At 22.1% G+C, this 21,938-nt stretch overlaps 1 protein-coding gene across 2 annotated transcripts in view; it reads right to left on the bottom strand.

Annotated features, from left to right (window-relative positions):
• Nucleotides 1–1,979: 1,979 nt before the first annotated feature.
• Nucleotides 1,980–21,938, bottom strand: part of LOC117173522 (dimethyladenosine transferase 2, mitochondrial) — a 25,487-nt gene continuing 5,528 nt past the window's right edge. For both annotated transcript variants that reach the window (XM_033362160.1, XM_033362159.1), the window contains exons 2-5: nt 19,888–20,513; nt 11,598–11,914; nt 7,095–7,380; nt 1,980–2,097 (exon numbers count right to left, since the gene is read on the bottom strand). In XM_033362160.1, coding sequence (XP_033218051.1) covers nt 7,164–7,380; nt 11,598–11,914; nt 19,888–20,513 — 1,160 coding nt within the window. In that variant the 3' untranslated portion in view covers nt 1,980–2,097; nt 7,095–7,163. The remainder of the gene's footprint in view (nt 2,098–7,094; nt 7,381–11,597; nt 11,915–19,887; nt 20,514–21,938) is intronic.

Raw genomic sequence — 21,938 nt, 5'->3', positions numbered from 1 at the left:
TCTCCACTCATGTATGTAATTTTCGCAAATTCGTAAAAACTTTCTCCTGAAGATTTTTTTTAAGGTATAAATTTTATTATTTAGTTGAAGATTTTACAAATTTTTTAAAAAGACATCCTTTTTGGTTGCAAATTTAAATGTTTTATTAAAAATTCGTCCTTTTGGGTTAAAAATTCAGCTCTTTTTGTAGAACATTAACCTTATGTTTAAAATCGAATCTTTCTTGGAAAATGCAACATTTTTGTTGGAAATTAAGCTATTTCCTAGAAATTATGTTTTGTGTTTAAAATTCCGGTTTTTGTTTTTCATAATTCATTGTATTTTGGTCGAATTTTCATTCTTTTTTAGACAAAAATGCAACTATTTGGTTGAAAATTTAAACATGTTGTTGAAAAGTCATACTCTTTGATTGAAAATTATGCTGCTTCTTTTTTAAAAACTTAAATATTTCGTACAAAATTTACTTTTTGTTTAAAATTTATATTTTGGCGATGAAAAAAAAATCTTTTCTGGATGAAAGATCCTTTTTGATAGAAAAAATTCGTCTTTTTGATTTGTAAATTCAATTTTTTTCGTAGAAACTTTTTTTTTTTAATTTTATATTTTGATCTTGAAAAGACAAATGGAATCTTCTTTCTTTGATAAAAATTAAATTCTTTCTTTAAATTTTTTTCTTTTGATCAAAATTCAACTGTTTTAAGAGAATTTTAAACTTTTTTTTATAAAAATGCAATTAATTGGTAGACAATTCAACTGTTTCGTTAAAAATTCATCCTTTTTAAGAGAAGTTTAGTTTTTTAGAATAAAAATGCAATTATCCTTTTTGTTTACCGTTTTTGGTTGAAAATTTGTCTTTTTGGATTAAAAATTCTTTTTTTTCGTAGAAACTGATTTCTTGTTTAAAAACTCATATTTTGATCGTGAAAAGTCATCTGAAATCTTTTTTAACAGAAAATTCAAATATTTTTCGAAAATTTATCTGTTTTAGTAGAAATGGTTTTTTTTTATAAAAATACAATTTTTTGGATAAAAATTATTCTTCTTTGCTTGAGTATTCAAATATTTTATTACTATTTTTTACAACTATCGTCATTTTTTTCATGAAGACATATATTTTTAGTTGAAAATTCATTTCTTTTATAATAATTTTTGTAATTGATAATTCAGCTACTTGAGTAAAAGTTAAGCTACATTGTTGAACATTTATTTTTTTTATTGAAGGCTTTTGTCTTTGGTTGAAAATTTAATTGTGCAGGCGAAAAGCATTTTTTTAAATTAATTTTTTAAGTTTTCCAATTTTTTAAGATTCATCTTTTTCACTTCAAAATTCTCCTTTTTTACTAAAAAAAATTATTTTTCTCGGTTCTAAATTTCATGTTTTTTGGGTAAAAATGCATCAGTTTCGTGGGAAACTAATTTTTGGCTGAAAAGTCATATTTTGGTTTGAAAATTCAACTTTTGTTGAGAAAATTCATCTTTCGACTTAAAAGTTTAACAATTTAGATTAAACTTTTGTTTATTTCTTGAGTGAAAAATTTTTATTTTTTGATAATTCTTATTTTTATTTTTATAATTATTTTCTTAAAAATAAATGTAATCATTTTTTTATTGAAATATAAACTATGGCACTTTTTTGTTGGGAATTTATATTTTTTAGGTTGAAAATTCAACTTTTATGTTCCGAACTTAATTATTTGGTTGAAAATTCAAGTATTTTGTTAAAAAGTCATATTTTATAATCAAAAATAAATGTTTGGTTTAAAATTCTATAATAAAAATATTATTTGGGCTTTTTGAGCGGGACTATAATCCGTTACGTAATTTAAGTACGGCCGCAAAGGATATTAAAGGAAATAAATATGGAGACAATTTTTCCACAGGAAAAAGTTATCGTATAAATGAAGAAAAATGAAAAAAAAACTAGTAAAATGTAATACTTTTGTATTTCTAAGAAATTTCTAGGTACAAAATTTTACGACTAGTGGCTTTCCTTTTTCCTTATAAATAAGGATAAAAAATTTTATTTTATTTTTATACTGTTAATTTTTAACGAGAGCTGGCGGTTTGTATTTACAAGTTCAGTGCGGACGTTGGCAACTGAAACAATAAAGGAAGGTCTTAAATAATAAATTATGAATAGAATATCTCGGAAATTTTTTTATAATTTTTTACTCTACAACATTTATCTTAAAAGAATATTTTTAAAAAAATTTAAATATTGCAAAAGATTTTTGAAATTATAAAAAAAAAGAATCTGGAAGATTTGAAATCTTACAGATATTTAGAACTTTAACTAAAAATCAAAAATAATCAAAAAAATTGAAAAATAATGAAAAATCTAAAAAATAATGTATATTTTTATCAGCAATATTTACATTCCGAAGTTCTTTTCATACCATATATTTAAAGTGATTCTTCATTTTTTTAAATTAATTTTACAAAAATATTTAAAAAGAGTTTAAAACATTATAAAAGATTTCGAAAGTGGTCTGACATAAATCAGGAATATTTTTAAACAATTCAGGGAATAATTCGGTTCAATTTAAGAGGTATTTAGAAATCTTCGGAATTTTAAAGAGATTGCAAAAATATTTATAAAATATTCTTAAGTTTTTTCAATCCTATTAAAACAAATAAACAAAAAAATTTTAAAATAGCCATTCAAAATTTGTATTTTGTGTTAAAAATTGTTCTTTTCTTAAAATTATAATTTGCCTACATTTTTCTCATTCTGGACAGAAATTTAATCCTTTTTTTTAATTAAAATTGCAAATGTTTATTCTGAAACAAAAATATTCTTTTACTAAGGATTAAAGTCTTTTATTGAAAATTATTATTATATATATACTGTTGAGAATTAATTTTGTTCCAAATTTACTATTTTGGTTGAAGATTCATAATTTCAATTCAAAATACATCTCTTTGCTTGCAAATATAAACATTTTTTGAAAATTTGTCTTTTTTGCCAAAAAGTTAATATTTTTGGTTGATGATTGAACTATTGTGTTGATTTTTTTATAAATTCAACTGTTTTTTTTTAAATTTAAAATTAAAATCTTTTTGGGTTGAAATATCAAATATTATTTTTTTCGTTGAAAATTCATCTTTTTTAGTTAAAAAAAAAACTAGAACTTACTTCAAAGTTAAACTACTTTACTAAAAACTCATTTTTTGGTTGAATATTCATCATTTTAGTTAGAAATGTGTCTTTTTTATATAAAATCATTCATCTTGATATGAAGTTCATTATTTTGGTTTAAAATTGAAATATTTAATTAAAAATTAAGTTTTTTATTGAAAATTCATATTTTTGGGTCAATAAATTTAACTATTTTGTTGAAAAAATGCCCTTTTTAGATTAATTGAACTGTTTTTTTTTATTTAAGACCAAAATCTTCTGTTTACATATCAACTATTACACTTTTCGTTGAGAATTCATCTTATTTAGTTGAAAATGCTACTACTCGGTTGAAAGTTGAACTATTGTGTTTAAAATTTAATTTTTTTGGTTGAAAATTCATCATTTTATTTGGAAATTTTGGTTGAATATTAACTTTTTTGTGATTTTAGGCTTTTTCGTCCGAAATTGGTATCTTGAAAAATATATATATTTTAAGAAGATTGACAACTTTTTTACAATTTTAATTTAGGTTGGCGTTTTGCACAAGAAATCGTTTTGTTTTTAATTCATTATATTTAAAAAAAAGATAAAAATTTCTGTATAACTGTTAACTTAAGCTAGCAGTGCCCGATATAGATTACAAAGAAGATTTCCAATTAGGGAACAATTTAAGGTTATTATTGGTATTTTAATAAAATATTAATAAATTTCAGAAATATTAAAAATGAAGAAAATTGTAAACTCGATTTTTAACTGTTGAAAAAAAGAAGTAAATTTTGTATTAAAAAACAAGTGATAAAACTGTAATATTTACATAATTTGACATGGGAATGTAATAAATATTTAAATCCATAAAAAGTGGAGAGTAGTCGATTTTTTCGAAAACAATATATGTTTAAATATATATTTATTGCACAAAAATATTATATATTAATCCTGAAGTTATAAGATATCAACTTTCATGAAAGATCAAAAATGTTGTCCTTGCATTTCTTTTCTATTATTTTAGATGCTAGATACTAAGAAATAACAAAATATTTGTTTTACTATTAATTTTATATTTGAATTTAAAAATTGCGTGAATAAAAAGCATACGATATTAACAATTTTTAACGATAATGTATAACAAAAATCATTCAATTTCTAAGAATATTTACAATTTGGAACCATTTTTGACCAAGCTTTCTTATAGTGTTTCCCATCGGTAATCATTGGTATTTTTAATAGGAAATAATTAGACTTCAAATAAAATTTACCCGCAAAATTGAAAGTTTAAAAAAAATCACCAGATTGAAATTCAATGAATTCAAGCTGGAATAATTTCAGATTATCATTTTTCAACGCACATTAATCATTAAAAACTTGAATTTTGAGCTGTTGAAAATACTGTTTTCTTCAGTTTTCAACTGTTGAAAATTCAAGAAAAATCGAAGAGAATTGAAAGTTGAAGTATATTTCTTATTGAATTTTCACCTATCGGGAATATTTAACAAATAATTACTTCAATTCATTAAAAAGAATTATTATGTCATAGGACTTATTATTTAAAATAATAACAAAGATATGCAAGGATAACATTTTTGATCACTGATGAAAATTTATTTATAGCTTCAGAATTAATAACATAAAATTTTTTACAATAAATAGATCATTAAATTGTTTCATTTTTGTTTGAAAAATTACCAATTTTAGACGAAAAACCTTAACATAACGTAAGCAAGTTTATTATTATTATTATTATTATTATTATTATTATTATTATTATTATTATTATATTATACAAAATTCGCTTTTTTTCTTCAGATTGCAACAGTTAAAAATTGACATTTTAATTTTCATCATTTTTCAACAGTTTAGTTTTTTAAAGGTTAAATTTTAAACTGTTCAAAACTGAAGAATACTGAAAGCTGAATTTACAACCATTAAAATTAATTTTACAATTTTTTTCTATTTTTAATTGTTAAAAATTCAATTTTTTCCAGCGAAAAATAGTAACATAATGCAAAATTGTTCGAAGATTCTACAACTTGTTTAAATTATAATGATTTTCGTTTAAAAGTACCAATTTTAAATTTAAAACGCCAATGTAACTTAAAATGGTATGAAAATTATAAATCTTCTTTGAAATTTCATGATTTTTTCATTTTTAAACAAAAAATGGTTGAATTTAATTATATTTTTTGTTTAAAAATAGTGATTACAGGTTAATAAAAATCAAAAAATAATCTAAGGTTGTTAAAAAATTTCACTGTCCATTAAAATCTATTTTTTTTAATCTATTTTTTTTTAAAGTTAACATAACCTAAAATTGTCAAAAAAAAATGTAAATCTTCTTTGAAGTTTATATTAATTGGAAGCCACTATTGATTAACCTACAATCGTACAAAAAATTTAACTTTTTTATTTAATTCTAATGATTTTTTGCGAAAAATTCAGGTTTTTGGTTGAAAATGAGAATATAGCCTAAATTGTTGAAAAGTTGTGAATCATCTTTGAAATCTAATTTTTTGAAAGTTAAAAATGCCAAGTTTCAACGAAAATTACTCTGGCATAAACAAAAATTCTTCAAAGATTCTAAATCTGGTTCAAATTATAATAATTTGTGTTTAAAAATACCAATTTTCGATTTTAAACGCCAAAGTAACTTAAAATTGCTAAAAAATTATTAATCTTCTTTGAAATTTTATAATTTTAAAATAAAAATATCTATTTCGAATGAAAAATACTAACAGAATCTGAAATTGTTTCAAGCTTGTAAATTCTATTATTTTAAATAAAAATAAATAGATTTAAATCTAATTTTTTTAATACCGATTTCATGTGAAACTCACCAAGATGATATAAATTTGATGAAAAATTATAAATCTCCCTTGAAATCTATATTGAAAACCGCTAGCTTAACCTAAATTCTACAATAAATTTTTTTAATTTTTTGAAATCTAATAAGTTTTTACCAAAAATGCCGTCTTCTGGGTTGAAACACAAACATAACCAAAAATCGTTTAAAAGTTGTGAATCTTCTTTGAAATCTAATTTTTTTAAATTAAAAATTCGTTCTTCAATTTATAATTATTTTTGTTTGGAAATACCACTTTTCGAGATACAATGCCAGTTTAATTTTCGGTAAAAAAACGCTAATAAAACTGAAAAACGTACATAGTTAAAAATGTTGTCATCTTTGAAACCTAATAATTTATAATAAAAATAAATATTTCGGGTGTGAAGCACTTTAACGATTTTTATATTAAAATTCTTTTTGGAAATATTATAAAATATTTTTATTTACCCGTTCATCAGTTTTAAAAATCACAAATCTTTCACGTAATAAAAATCCAATCAGGTTTTGAAAAAAAATAATTGCGAGATTTTCGAGATAATTCTTTACACCACATTTTTTTTACACCGAAAAACGTCAGCAACTGAGAGAATATATTTTTTTTCAATCCAAAAAATTCAAAAGAAAATGAAATTTCAAATCTCCCGAAAGTTTAGAGGGATAGCATTTATGTTTTTATTTTATCCCAAAATTGAAACATGAAAAAATTCAATATCACGAAGAAATTTGAAGAAAAAACAATCAGTATGAGTATACAACCGAAATTGAGGTGCGTAGAAGTTTTAACAACATTTAAATGAAAAATATTGATTTGAAAAATTTAAAGAAACCAAAATTTTAAACCATTAGCGAATATAAGTTGAAATTTTCTAAAAATTGAAAGAACTGGAAATTTGAAATCGTCAAAAATTTATAAACAAATGGAATTTTAAAATATTCGAAATTTAAATTTAAATTAATGACAACCAGAAATTTAAAAAGATCAAAATTTAAAGATGTCAATATTTAAAATCAGTGAAAAATTAAAAACGTCATAAAAAAATCACCCAAACGTAAACTCGCAAAATAAAAAATAAATTAAAAGTGTTCAAAATTACCAGGACCGACAAATTATACATTAAATAATTTAATTCTTACCTTCTTATTCCCGAGACTCAATTTCTCTCTTGCCCGCACGAGAAAAAAATTATTCCTTCGTCAGTTTTTTTACTTAATATATTTGCCATCAAAAGTCGCGACAGCTTCTTCGATTCTATTGATAAAGGTCGCGGTAAAGTCTACAAATTGACTAGTTTCGTATTCTGGCCAGGAACTAAACTCGATATAGAGTTCCAAAAGTTTATTTGGGCTCAACTCCTGGAATTCACTGTAGATATTAAAATCTTTAGCGATCAGTCTTGGACCACAATTCGGTATCCATTTCCTGAAAATTTTTAATAAATAATATGAAAATATTTTCTTTTAAATTTAATTCAACTTTTAGATGAACCTTTTTGAGTAAATGTAAATTTCAAAACCACAGTTTTCAATTCTTTTAAACACAAACTAAAAATAGTTCGAGTTTGAGTTGCTAAAATATTTAATTTTTATAGATTCAGAGAAAAAAAATTTTAGATTTTAAGATTCATTTAAATCCTATATAGTTTGTTAAAAAAATGTGAAACATTTGGAAACTTTTTTTTGGTAAGAATTTTATTGGTCGGGGAAAATTCAGGAATTTAACGAACAAATAAATCTTTCAGAAATCAGGGAATTTCTATAATTTTATGTAACTGTCAAGAAGTCTTATTTTGAAGTTTTACCATTTTTATTTGAAATTGTTGGTCTGGGAAAATGAAAAATTGTAAAGAGAAAAATTCACAATTTTTAAAAATAAAGTTCTGCGATAGCCCTGAAATAATATTCTTGTTCTTAATTTATTTGTTTTCTATTTCTATTTCTTTGTTTGCAGTTCCTTTCTCCTGAAAATTATCTTTTCAGTTATAATTTTATTTTTTGTTTTTAAATTCAAAATCTTTGTTAAAAAATCATTATTTTTATATTAAGAATTCTACTGTTTTGTTTAAAATTTATGGTTTTTGGTAGAAAATTCAACTATTTTCATACAAAAATGTATTTTTTCATTAAACTTCATATTCTCGCGTTAAAAAGTCATCTGAAACCTTTTTTTAATGAAAAATTTAACTATTTTATTGAAAATTTATTTTTCTACTTTAAAAATCTATCTTTTTTAATTAAAATTGCATCATCCTTGGTAAAATTTGCAACTCTTTGGTTCAAAATTCAACTATTTTTTTGAAAATTAGTTTTTTTTGGTTTAAAGAATTAAATTATTTTCGTAGAAAATTTGCTTTTTATTGAAAACACTGATTTTAATATTAAAAAGTCAAACTATTTGGTTTAAAATTCAACTGTTTCATTTTAAAGACTTTACTTTTTGTTTAAAATTCCTATTTTGATGTTAAAAAATCAATTGGAATCTTTTTGGATAACAACTGAACGATTTTGTTTTATTTTTTATTAAAAAATTCATCTGTTTTAGTACAAATTTCATCTTTCTTCGATTAAAATTCAACTGTTTGGTTAAAAATGCAACAATTTTTAAATAATCATCCTTATTAGTGGAAAATTAAACTTTATTTTTTAATTTGTCTTTTTTGGTGAAAAATTAAACTATCTTTGTAATTAAATATACTTTTTGACTAAAACTCATATTTTGATATTGAAAATTCAAAATAAATTTTTTTTTTATGAAAATTCAACTATTTTTCGATAATTTGTCTATTTAATTTAAAAATTCATCTATTTTAGTAAAAACTTCCTCTTTCTTGGTTAAAAATAAAATTGGTTGGTTAAAAATTAAACTTTTTTACCTTTGAATTAAACTTTTTTTTCAAAATTTTTATTGAAGTTTTTTGTTAAGAAATTATTTTTGTAGAAGATTTATATTTATATTTTTTTATTTAAAAATTCGCCTCTTTGGCTGAAGGTTTAACTCTTTAATTAAGTATTCATTTTTGTGTTGAAAATTAATTTTTTTGCTGAAAATTATTATTTTCTGGTTGAAAATTAATCTTTTTTTACAGAAAATTCGTCTTTTCACTTGAAGATTCAACATATAACATTCACTTTTTTTCTTTCATGGCTGAAAAATCTTTTAAACGAAATTTTATATTTTTTGGTTGAAATATCAAATATAAATATTATTATCATTTGATGAAATTGTGCTTTACGGTTCACATGTCAGGGCAGCTTCAGAATTTTTATTTCTAAATTGGGGAACTTTTCTACGTATTTTCAAAGGTAATTAAAAAAGATTCTAAAAAATACACTGACACTTTCATTTTAGAAAAATATGAAACTTTTAAAGGAATAGAATATTATAATTACATAAGAATTTTCGTAACAAATTAAACTAATTAAACTATTAGTTAAAATATTTGCAAAGATGAATAAAATCTTTGAAACCTAATTTCTACTTCAATAATTCCCATAAAATTAATTAAAGTTTATAGTTCTTCCAATTTGAATTAATTTCTATTATATATATAATTTTTTTTATTTCAACTTCTTGCAAAGTGAAAATTTTCAATTCTCTGTTTGATTTAATTTCAATTTTTTTCTTTTCCAAACTCGAATCTTTTCGATTTGAATTTACATTTATTGGGAAGGATTTCTAGTTTTAGTTATTTTCAGAACTGAATTATAATATTTTTACAATTAAAATTGTAACTTTCAAAGTCTAAATTTATCCAAAAAAGAAAATACAGAAAAATTTCCCAATCATAAAATTCACAAATCTAAAAAATTAAAAATTAGTTTTAATTTGTTAGATTAATAAAAAAAATCAATAAAATAAAAAACTTATTCAAAAATTAAAAGTGTTTTATTTATTATTTTACTATTTAAAATTTCTCAATTGTTTATATTCGAAAATTTATTAAAAAGCTTCTCCATACTCAGCAATTTTACAGTTTTTTGCAGAATTTTTCAATTCAACAATATGAATTTCGAGAATTAAAAATTTTCGGCCACTTCTAATTTCGGGATAATAATATTTCGAATATCTTCTTTTTCGAAAATTTACCAGTGACGCGAATTTTATTTTTATGGATTTTTCAGGCTTCCCTGAAAATTCATCTCTTTTAGTAGAAATTTAAAATCTTTTTGGTTAAAAATGCAATTGCTTGGTTGAATTTTTTTTTGAAAATTGATCACTCTGTTTAAAAATTTAACTATTTTGTTGAAAATTCGTTTTTTTGTTTCTTAAAATCCAATTTTTTTAACTGACATTTAAACTATTCCATTTGTGGTTGAAAATTTACCTCGCTTAGTGAAAAATGCAACTATTTGGTAAAAAATTAATTAATTTAGTATAAGAATTTAATTATTTTGTTGAAAATTCGTCATTCTGATAGAATTCAACTGTTTTTTATTTAAAATAATTTTGTTTTTTAAATTCAACTACTTAGTTTAGAGTTTTTTGTTAAAAATGAAATATTTTGGTTGAAGATTCATCACTTTATTTCAAAATTGATTTCAACGTTTAAAAACTTAACTGTTTTGTTAAAAATTCGCTTTTTTTTTTTATTTTATATAAATGTTCTCAACCAAAAGTTTAAATATTCCAATTTCAGTTGGAAATTTATCCTTTTTAGTTTAAAATTAAACTATTTGGTATAAAATCAATTAATTTAGTTAAAAATTCACTTTATTTTAGATTCAAAATTAATATTTTTCATTAAAAATTTAATGATTCCATTTTCAGTTGAAAAGTGATCTGTTTTAGTGGAAAATTCAACTATTTGGTTGAAAATACATGTGATTTTTTTTTAATTCGTCTTTTTGTTGTGAATTTCATATGTACAGGTTAAAATATAATTTTTTGTAAAAATTTAACTCTATGGTTAATAATTATTAATTATGAAACTTCGTATTTTTTGGTAGAATTACAATTTTTAACGATCTAAAATCTTTTTTAGTGGAAATATCAACTATTATATTTTTTATCGAGAATTTATATTTTTTAGTTTGAAAACTGAACTATTTGGTTTGAAATTAAACTACTTTGTTACAAAACATATTTTTTAAATTAAAGTTTCATTATTTTAATTAAACATTTATCCATTCAGTGGAAAATTTAAAAAAATTCCTATTAAATTTTTAACGTTAAAATGTGGAATTTCTTTCATTTGGAATAGATGCACTGCCACCTTGTAAAATCAAATATTCTTCCATTTTTAATACTGAAAGTAGAATTCAATTTTTCAAATCGTTAATTAATTTATATTAACATTGCATTATAATATCTTATTCAAAATTAGTGACATTTCCAGTGGTTGGATAGATTTCTATTCCAAAAATATGTGAAATTTAAAGTAAAAAAATAAATTCACTGTCATTTTCCGGTCACCTGGACTATTTTCCGATAATATTTCTGTGATTTTTGTACTCGACATGGTAGAAATATTATTTTAGACAATTACCGAAGGATTTTGAAAATAGTTTTAAAGGAAAAGTGAAAAATAGTGGCATTAATGACATTAGCGGCCTAATTTCGAGAAGACAGTAGAATCATTTTTTATAAAATTATATATTAAAAAAAAAAAAATTAGAATGAATTTCAGAAAAAATACTTACTCCAAGGACGGTATAATTCTCGTATGCTTGATTTGCAAATGGTGTCTGACGAAGAAGTAAAACCCAAGCAAACCTTGCTGCTTCAATTTTTTATCAAAAAGATTCGCCTTTGGTTCTATCCTTACTACGTACAACGATTCCTCATCTAACTTTTTTAATTTTTGTAAAACTTTCTGCATTCCATTATCAACTAGTGGAGTTCTCCATGGTAAAAAAGCTTTTCTGGGCAATTCCCCAAGTTTTTCAAAATCAAACAACGCTTGGAATAAAACAGACCTTGGTTTGTAATAGCTCGAATTTTCGTCCGCTGTTAATTTCTGAAAAAGTGAATTTTATTTATGAATATTCCAAGTCAATTTCATGTTCGAATAAAATTTAAGGCTGTCTCGAGCGGTTCACTCAAATCTTGGAAAAAAAATTCTACTAAAATATTTCGCACTTTTTTTTAAACAATCGACTCGGAATATGTGAACAGTTTTGCGAATTTATTATAAATAAAGATTCTTTTTATGTTTCTATGGATTTAATTAATATGCGTATTTTGTAAAGCTTTGGAAAATTATGTTACAATATATTTTTAAGTGTATTAGCACCATCGATTAATTAAATAATGAAATAATACTACAAAAATATAATAAATAATTTCTTGAATTACTCTACAGTGATTGAATTTTAATAATAAATCAAAATCCTAATCAAATTGTTAAATTTTCAATCAAAAAGATTAATTTTCTACCGGAAAAACAAGATTTTTCAACGAAATACATGAATTTTCTACCAAATAGTGGTATTTTTAAATAAAAACAATCAGGCTTCAACCAAATAGTTCAATTTTGAACTAACAAAGATCATTTTCAACCAAAAATGAAATAGTTCATTTTCATTTAAAAAAATTAATTGTTCACACGATAAAATTTTTGTTTAATCAAAGCGGTGAATCTTCAACTAAAATGATGAGTATTACATTGGAATAGATTGATTATAAACCAAAAAGGTGATTTTTCACCAAAAGAGATTAGGTTTTAATCAGATAATTTTATTTTCAACCAAAAATACGAATTTTCAACTAAATTTATGATTATTTAACTCGGATACTTAAATTTTAACCAAAATCCTGAATTTTCAAAAAAAGCTTAATTTTAAAACACAAAGATTGATATTTAAAAAAAACGGAATAATTCATATTCTCAGGTCAAAAATAAAATAATTTTCAACTGAACTGATGAATTTTCAACTAAAATTTAATTTTCAACCAAAAAAATTAATTTTCTATCGAAAACAAGATTTTTCAATAAAACACATGAATTTTTAAGCAAGAAGTTGAATTTTTAAATAAAAAAGATCAATTTTTGTCCAAATAGTTGAATTTGAAACTGACAAAGATCAGTTTTCAACCAAAAATAAAATCCTTAAATTGTTAGTTGAAAAAACTAATGTTTCATAAAAAAAAAGAATAAAATTTTAATCAAAGTGATAAATCTTCAACTTAAATTATGAATCCTAAACTGGCATAGATGAATTTTTACCAAAAGAGATTAATTTTCAATCAATAAATCTTATTTTCATCCAAAAAGACGAATTTTTAACTAAATTGGTAAATATTTAACTGGGATACTTAAATTTTCAACCAAAAACCTTAATTTTCAAACAAAAGGATTAATTTTCAACCAAAAATGGAATAATTCATATTCTAAGTTCAAAAATAAAATAATTTTCAACTGAACTGATGACTTTTCAACTAAAGTTTAATTTTCAACCAAAGAAATTAATTTTGCACCGAAAACAAGATTTTTCAATAAAATACATGAATTTTTAAGCAAGTAGTTGAATTTTTAACTAAAAAGGATCAATTTTCAACCAAATAGCTGAATTTGAATCTAACAAAGATCAGTTTTGAACAAAAAATAAAATACTTAAATTGTTAGTTGAAAAAATTAATTTTTCACGCAAAAAAAAACTTTAATCAAAATACTAAATCTTTAACTTGAATTTTATTTTCAACCAAAATGACGAAATTTCAACTAAATTGGTCAATATTTAACTGGGATACTTAAATTTGCAACAAAAAACCTTAATTTCCAAACACAAAGATTAATTTTCCACCAAAATTGGAATAATTTATATTTTCAGTTTAAAAAAAAAATAATCTTCAATTGAGCTGATGAATTTTCAAATAAAATGATGAATCTTCGAATAAAATAGTAGAATTTTCTACCAAAAAGATGACTTTTTACCAAAAGAGATTAACTTTCAACCAAATAATTTTATTTTCAACCTGGAATATTTAAGTTTTCAGACAGAAACAGGAATTTTCAAATAAAAAGGTTCATTTTCAAACAAGAAAATTAATTTTCTACAAAAAGAACTATTTTTATCAAAATACATGCACTTTCAACGAAACAGTTGAATTTTTAACAAAAAAAGATCAGTTGTCCAAAAATGGAATAGTTCAATTTTTAGTTAAAGAGATAAATATTTAACCGAAAAAATTATTTTTTAACTAAAATTATGGATTATTCAATTGGATTAGTTTCATTTTTAAGCAAAAAATTGAGATTTCCACTAAAATCATTAATCCATAACTAAAATAATTGAATTATCAACCAAAAAAGATTGCTTTTCAACTAAGAAGATTAATTTCTACAAAAAGACGTATTTTCAACTAAAACAGATACATTTTTAAGCAAAATGGCGGAATACTCAACTGCATGTCACACTTTCAGTTAATAAAACTATTTTTTAACCAAAAAAGTAAATAAATTTTAAACAAAATAGTTCAATTTTCAGCTGAATTAGTAAAATTTTCAATTAAAACATTTATTTTAAAAGAAAAAAAAAGAATTTTCCACAAATTAGCTCATTTTTAAAGCAAAGAAATGAATATTAAATTAAAGTGATGAAACTTTAAAAAAAATTGATTTTTAACAAAATAGTTTATCTTTTAACCAAGTAATTAAATTTTCATTTGAAGAAGAATTAATTCTGAACAAAAAATGTAGTAATTGATATTTCAAACAAAACTATTTTTATTTTTTAATCAAAAACAAAAAACTAAATATTCATTCAAAAAGATTAATTTTGTCTACCTAAAAGAACGAATTTTTAACTAAAAACGATCAAATTTTAATAAAAAATAGAATAAAAATTTTCAATTTAATGAGAATTTATCAGCATTTTGAATTATGATTTAAAAAATCGTATTTTCTATATTTATTAATAATGACCAACCGTATACTTAGAAGATCATTAATATTATTGTAAACAAAAAATTGTTTCTAAATATTTTTTAAACACTGTTTAGTTAAATTTTTTAATAAAAAATATTAATTTTGAACCTAAGAAATTAATTTTTTTTTAAATATATTAATTTTTTGCCAAAAAAAGACACGCTTTTAAGAAGATGCATCAATTTTCATCTGAAAAAGATCAATTTTATCCAAAATTAGAATAGTTAAAATGTTGGGAAAATAAATGTTCAACCAAAAAAAAAATGCAACAAAACAGTTTCTTTACAAAAAAAAAGATTTGTTAACCAAAAATAGAAGAATTAAATTTTCAGTTAAAGCGATTAATTTTGATCCAAAAAATAAACTCTCAACAAAATAATTCAATTTTAAACCCAAAAGATAAATTTTCTACTAAAAAAGATACAGATTCCTTATGATTTTACAAATTTTCAAGTAAAATAGATAAAAAGATCAAAAAGATTATTTAAAAAAAAACATTTACAGAAAAAAACTAGTATAGTTCAATTTTGAAGTTAGAAAAGTAAATTAATTTTCAACTAAAAGGAAACGAATATTTAGCCAAAGAAATTAATTTTTAATCAAAGCGATGAATTTTGAACGAAAAGTATGAATTTTTAAGCAAATAATGGAATTTCCAACCCAAAAGATGAATTTTCTTTTAAACAAACACGAATTTTTATCTAAATATTTTTTTAACCAAAGAAATTAATTCTTAAAAACAATAAAATAGTACAATTTTCTACTAAAAAAGTAAATGTTCCACAAGAAATGGAATAGTTCAAGTGAATTTTCAACTAAATTGAACGATTACATTTTTTTTTGTAAACTGAACATTTCTTAAATTAAAAGTTAAATTATTTTTATCTTAAATAGTTTTAAAATCCTTAAAATGCATCAAAATTTTATTTAAAAAACTTGAAACATCTAAATTTTATTTTAAATTTGTTCAAATTGTAAATTATTGAAATTTTTTTTAGAACCTCTAAACATCTATTCAAAGGATTCGAATTTTTTCTAAAAATGTTTCCTTCAAATTTTTTAAAATCCTGCCAAATAAACAAAATTTCCTCAAAATCTTCCATACCGAAATTTTGGTAAGAATAGCCGGATTTTGTCAGTACACGTCGATACTTCGTTTAAATTATTTGAAATAATTTCAAATTTTTAATTAATTAAAAATTTTTTTTAAACTTCTAAATATCTCTTCACCTCACTCGATTTTTTCTAAGAATAATAGGTACTCAATTGTTATTTATACATCGAAATTCAACAATTTTATTAAAAATTTTTTTTTTTAATAGAGAAATTAAAAATGTATAACGTTCAAATGTTTTTTTTATAAGTTTAGAATATTTAGTTTATAATTACTGCCTATAAATGAACAGTCAGATATGTCTAAATATTGAGTAATTTTTCTTTTTCTTCATTAAAATATTGAAAATAAATGATTTTTTTAGACTGAAATAATATCGAAAATTTAATAAAAGCTTTTAATTATGAATATATTATTTAGAAGTTATTTTTAAATTGAAAATAGTTTTATAAAGTTTTAATCAGGTGTTTACATTTGTTTAACTAATAAGACTTTCTAATTGACACGATTTAATTTTTAACTTTAAAATCTGCAAGTTCATAAATTGTGATCTGATTCCGAATCGTCTTATAAAATCAATTATTATTCACTTTTTAAATTGTAACGATTTTCCAATTAAGTATTCTAAACTGAAAGATATAATGATTGAAAAACATAAGAATTTAACTAAATATTTAAAATACGATTGAAATCAAAGTTGGACATATTTTTATCTAAACATTTGTAAAATTCCCGGTCAAAAAATAAATTCACTCTCATTTTCCGGCTTAAAATGGACGAATCTTTAACAAAGTACATGAATTTTCAACCAAATATTTGGATTTTAAAAGGAATTTTTAAACAAAATGAGGAATTAGTAAACAGGAAACTTAAATATTCACCAAAAAATTCGAATTTCCAATAAAATACAGAAATTTTAAACAAAATATTCGAATTTTCAACTTAAGCAGATAAGTTTTGAACCAAACATGCACGAATTAAATTTTCAGTTGAAACAATTAATTTCCAACTAGAAAACATATTTTTCAATAAAATAATTAAATTTTGAACAAAAAAAGTATTTAAAACTAAAATGAGAAATCAGAAACCAAATAAATGAATTTTTAACAAAGTAGTTCCACTTACAGCTAAGTAGTTGAATTTTCAAACAAAAATGATTTGCAACAAAATAAAAACAAATTCAACTAAATATTTAAAGTTCTAAGTAAAAAAGGTAAAGTTTTTACTAAAAGAAAACGAATTTTCAACAGAATTTTTAAATTTTTAACTAAAAAATGAATTTTCAACCAAAAATGAAATAGTGAAATTTTCAGACAGAAAAAATGATTTTTAAACAATATAGTTCAATTTGCAAACAAAAAGTGAATTTCCGACTGGAAAAGAAAACATTTTCTACCAAAAATGGGATACTAAACTTTCTATTAAAAAATAATTTTGAACAAAAGAAAACGCGATTTTTTCAATAGAATGGGTGAAGTTTCAAGCGTAGATATGAATTTTTAACTAAAGTAATGAATCTCCAACAAGAATTTTATTTTTTAACAAAGTAGAATAACTTTAATGCAAAAAAACGAATTTTCAACAAAAAATTTAATAGCTGATATTTCAACCAAGAAATTTAAAAACAAAATTTTATTAAATAAAAAACACATAAATTTAGAAAAAAAGACGAATTTTAAATGAAATGCTTCATTTTCAAGTCAAAAAATTAATGTTTAACGAAAAAAATTTCAGTCAAATAATTAAATTTTCCTCGAAAGAAAAGAATTTTCCACTAAAAAAATTAGAACCAATAAAAGGAGGATTTAACAAAATACTTGAATTTTCAAACAAAAAGATGAATTTTCAAACTATAAGATTAATTTTTTACCAGAAAGTCGAATTTCCAACTAAAAAAGCATTTTTCAACCCAACATTTTTCTTTTAAAAAGTGGTTTAATTTTTTACAAACTAGTTAAATTTGTAGCCAAAGAAATGAATTTTTAACAAAAATAAGTAAATTTTCAAACAAGAAGAATAATTTTCTGAAAAAAATCAATTGTGAGACACATATTTGAATTTAAAATTAAAAAGATCAATAAAACAGATTGATTGTTAACCATCAAAATTTTTCAGCCAAAAGAGACGCATTTAAAAAAAGACATGAATTTTCGTCCAAATGGTTCATTTTTAAACTAAAAGAGTCGAAAGAGAAGAAATAATAAATTATTTTTTAATTTAATAATATGGATGTTTTTATTTTCACCATAGAAAATAAAAAAGATTTTAACACATGGTGGAACTACCTTGTTAAAAATTCGTTTGTTTGGTTGCTAAATTATTATTCAGCTGAGAAACCCTTTTTTTGTCCTAAATTTAATTATTTTGTTGAAAATTATGTTTTCTAGTTAAAAATTAATTGCTTTAACTGAAAATTTAACTCAAACATGATGGGTTCATTTGGTTTCAAAATTCCTATATTTTATTGGAAATTCGAATTTGTGGGGGAATATTTAAGCTTCTTGGTGACAAACTCCTCTTTTTGGTTGAAAATTTACTTCAAAATTCAAAACTTGGTTGAAAATAATTGATGTTTTTGTTAAAAATTCGTCTATTTTTGTAGAAAATTCATCTTTTTGGTAGAAAATAAGTTTTTTCTTACATAGGATTATTTTTTTTAACTGAAAATGTAACTGTTCCATTTTTTTGACGAAAATTTATCTTTTTTTAATAAAAATCTAATCTTCTTGGTTCAAAACTATACTATTTCGTTGCACATTTACTTTAATTTTATCGAAAATTAAATCTTTTACTGAAAATCTAATTATTCTTGATCTTTTTACTTAAAAATACATGTATTTGGTTAAAAACTAAATTCTTTTAGTTGAAGATTCATCATTTTAGTTAAAAATTCACTTGAAATATTCCATTTTTTGTGGAAAATTTACCTTTTTGGATAAAAATGTAATCTTTTTCTTTAAAAAATGTATTGTTTTGTGAAAAATTTAATTATCCTGTTTTTTTAATAATTATTTTCTTTGGTCAAAAAAATATTTAGTTTAAAATTCGATTTTATAGAAAATTCATCTTTTGGGTTGAAAATTCCAATATTTGGTAAAAAATTCATATTCTTGGTTGAAAATTCATCACTGTAATTAAAAACTAATTTCTTTGGTTGAAAATTCGTTTCTTTTTGGTTGAAAATTAATTTTTTCAACTGAAGATGTAACTATTCCATTTTTGCATGAAAATTTATATTTCTAGTTGCAAATTAATCCATTTGGTTGAAAATTCATTTTTTGTTGTTGTTTAAAATCACTGCTTGTAAAAAATTCTTTGAAATTAATTAAAAAGGTTTAAATTCCTTACAATTATTAAAATTTATAAAAATTCCTCGACAATTGTTTAATATCTTTAAAATGCTCTTGCAAATGCCAAGGAACAAAAAAAATACATTAAAATATTTCAAAATCTTTTGATGATTTTATCAATTGAATTTAAAACATTCAAACCCTATCAGATCTGACGCTATTTCCTGAAAGTCTGGAAAAATATTTATTATTAAATATTACAATCGCTTTGAAATATCTTAAAATTATTTAAAATCAATTAGAAATTTCTAGAAATCTTTTGAAATTTTCTAAAATAGTTAAAATCCTTTTAAATCCTACAAAATATCTCACGTTACATGAAATAATTCTTTAAAATCCACTAAAAATTTTATAAAGTCCCTTAAAATCATTGCAATTCTCGGAAATTTGATAAAATCCTCTAAAATCTTTAAAAATTCTATAAAAGGTAAAAGATCCTGTAAAATCGTTGCATATATTCCGAAACTCTAATAAATCCTTTAACCTGAAATATTTCAAATTAACAACTCTAGAAAATGCTTTTGAATTTTTAAAAATGCCTTAAAATCTTAAAAATCCCCTGAAATACTTCAACAGAATAAAAAATAAAATATACGAACCAGCCAGTCCGAAGGCGGCATAGCCAAAAAAAGAATGACTCTCCCACATTCTACAAAACTATTTTGAAAAATGACACTCATCGTTAAGTGCTTTATCAATTTATTATTTGCAATCGCCCCGACGATTTTCATATAAGGGTCGTCGTTCCATTTTCTTTTTTCTATTCCTTTCATCATTTCCTGAAATCTGTTTCCACCATCTTTCAAATCCATGAAGGCTGCATCCCACATTTTCAACAAATTAGCTTTTCGCAACTCTAACCGAAGTGGATTTTTATATACAAGTGATTGTAAGCGAGAATTCGGTAAAATAAACGAAGGGGTAGGTTCGTAGAGATGGATTTTTGGAATTTTAGTCTGCAGAAGCCCTTCTGTTAATAAACCCAAACCAGGATTTATTTCTGCTACGAAAGATGAAGATCCTTGGACGATGTCTTTTGAAATTAAAGAAGAAAATTTTTTGGCTACTTTTTCATCTGAAAAGTACAAGCTTTCCGCTGTTCGCCTAATTTTCATCAGTTTTGGTGGAAGCTCTTTGACTAAGGAGCTTGCGCCCACCTCAACCAGATGTTTCTTTATTGTCACTTGATGTGTTAACGGTGTTTTCGGCACCTTTTTTTTCTTCCCTGAAAATAATTTATAATTTCAACTTTTCTTATTTTTAAATTGGAGAATCTAATCATTTTAATGAAAATCTATTTTTTTGGAGAAAGGGAATTAAAAGGGATTTAATTTATTGTTAAAAACTTTTTATTATATATTCGTACCCAGTGTATATTTCAATATTATTGGAAAATTTTAATATTCCATTTTCGGTTGCAAATTTATCTGTTTTAGTTATAAATTGAGTTGGCTGCTTAAAAATTCATTTATTTTGTTGAAAATTCGTTTTATTATAGCTCGGAAGTTAATATTTATAATATTTCTATTTTTGTTTGGAAATTCGTTATTTTATTTTGAATTTAATAAATACTGGTTGAAAAGTAATTTAATATTTTGTAAATGCAACTCTTTGGTTAATAATTATTATTTATGAAAATCCGTATTTTTTGGTAGAATTCAACTTTTTTTGTTGTTAAAAATTACAATCTTTTTTAGTTGAATTATCAACTATTGCATTTTTTCTCAAGAATTTATATTTTTTGTTGAAATCTTAACTTGGTTAAAAATTAAACCACTTTGTTCACAAAAACCTTTTTTTTTTAATTGAAGATTCATGATTTTATTTGAAAACTAATCTATTTGGTAGAAAATTTAACAATTTTAATTATTAAATTTGCAATTTCTTCAATTTTGAACATATTCAGAAATATCTTGTAAATTAAAATATATATTTCAATTTTTAATACTGAAATTACAATTTACTTTTTGAAATCGTTATTTAATTTATACTTACAGCTGTTCAAACGTTTATGTTTGACTTTAAATAAATGTATTTTTAGCAGTAGATACATTTTGATTCCGTATTCTCATAAATTTTTTCACTTAAGTGAGAACTAAATCAACAGAATTCAATTTTTAAAAATCCTCCTATTTTTGGTCAAAAGTTTATTATTTTTTGTTCAAATGTCAACTATTACATTTTTAGTTGAAAATTCATCTTTCATCGTAAAAATTTTTATTAATTGTTTGAAAATTTTATTATTCGCTTAAACAGTTAAATTATTTTTATTTATTTATATATAATTAGATTTATTTGGTTAAAAATTTGCTTTATTACAGGTTGAAAGATAATATTTTTAACTAAAAATTTAATTATTACATTTCCGGTTGAAAACTTTTCTGTTTTAGTTATAAATTAAACTGTGCTTGAAAATTCATTGATTTTGTTGAAAATTCGTTTTATTTTAGGTTGAAAGTTAATATTTTTAAATGAAAATGTAATTATTCCAATTTCGGTTGAAAATATATCTGTTTTAGTTGTAAATTAAGATGGCTGCTTAAAAATTCATTTATTTAGTTCAAAATTCGTTTTATTATATTATATTATATTATACTATACTATACTATACCATACTATACTATACTATACTATATACTATACTATATAC

Source organism: Belonocnema kinseyi, chromosome 5 (genome assembly GCF_010883055.1).
Source record: "Belonocnema kinseyi isolate 2016_QV_RU_SX_M_011 chromosome 5, B_treatae_v1, whole genome shotgun sequence".
NCBI lineage: Eukaryota > Metazoa > Arthropoda > Insecta > Hymenoptera > Cynipidae > Belonocnema > Belonocnema kinseyi.
This window is presented reverse-complemented; position numbering and strand designations above follow the sequence as displayed.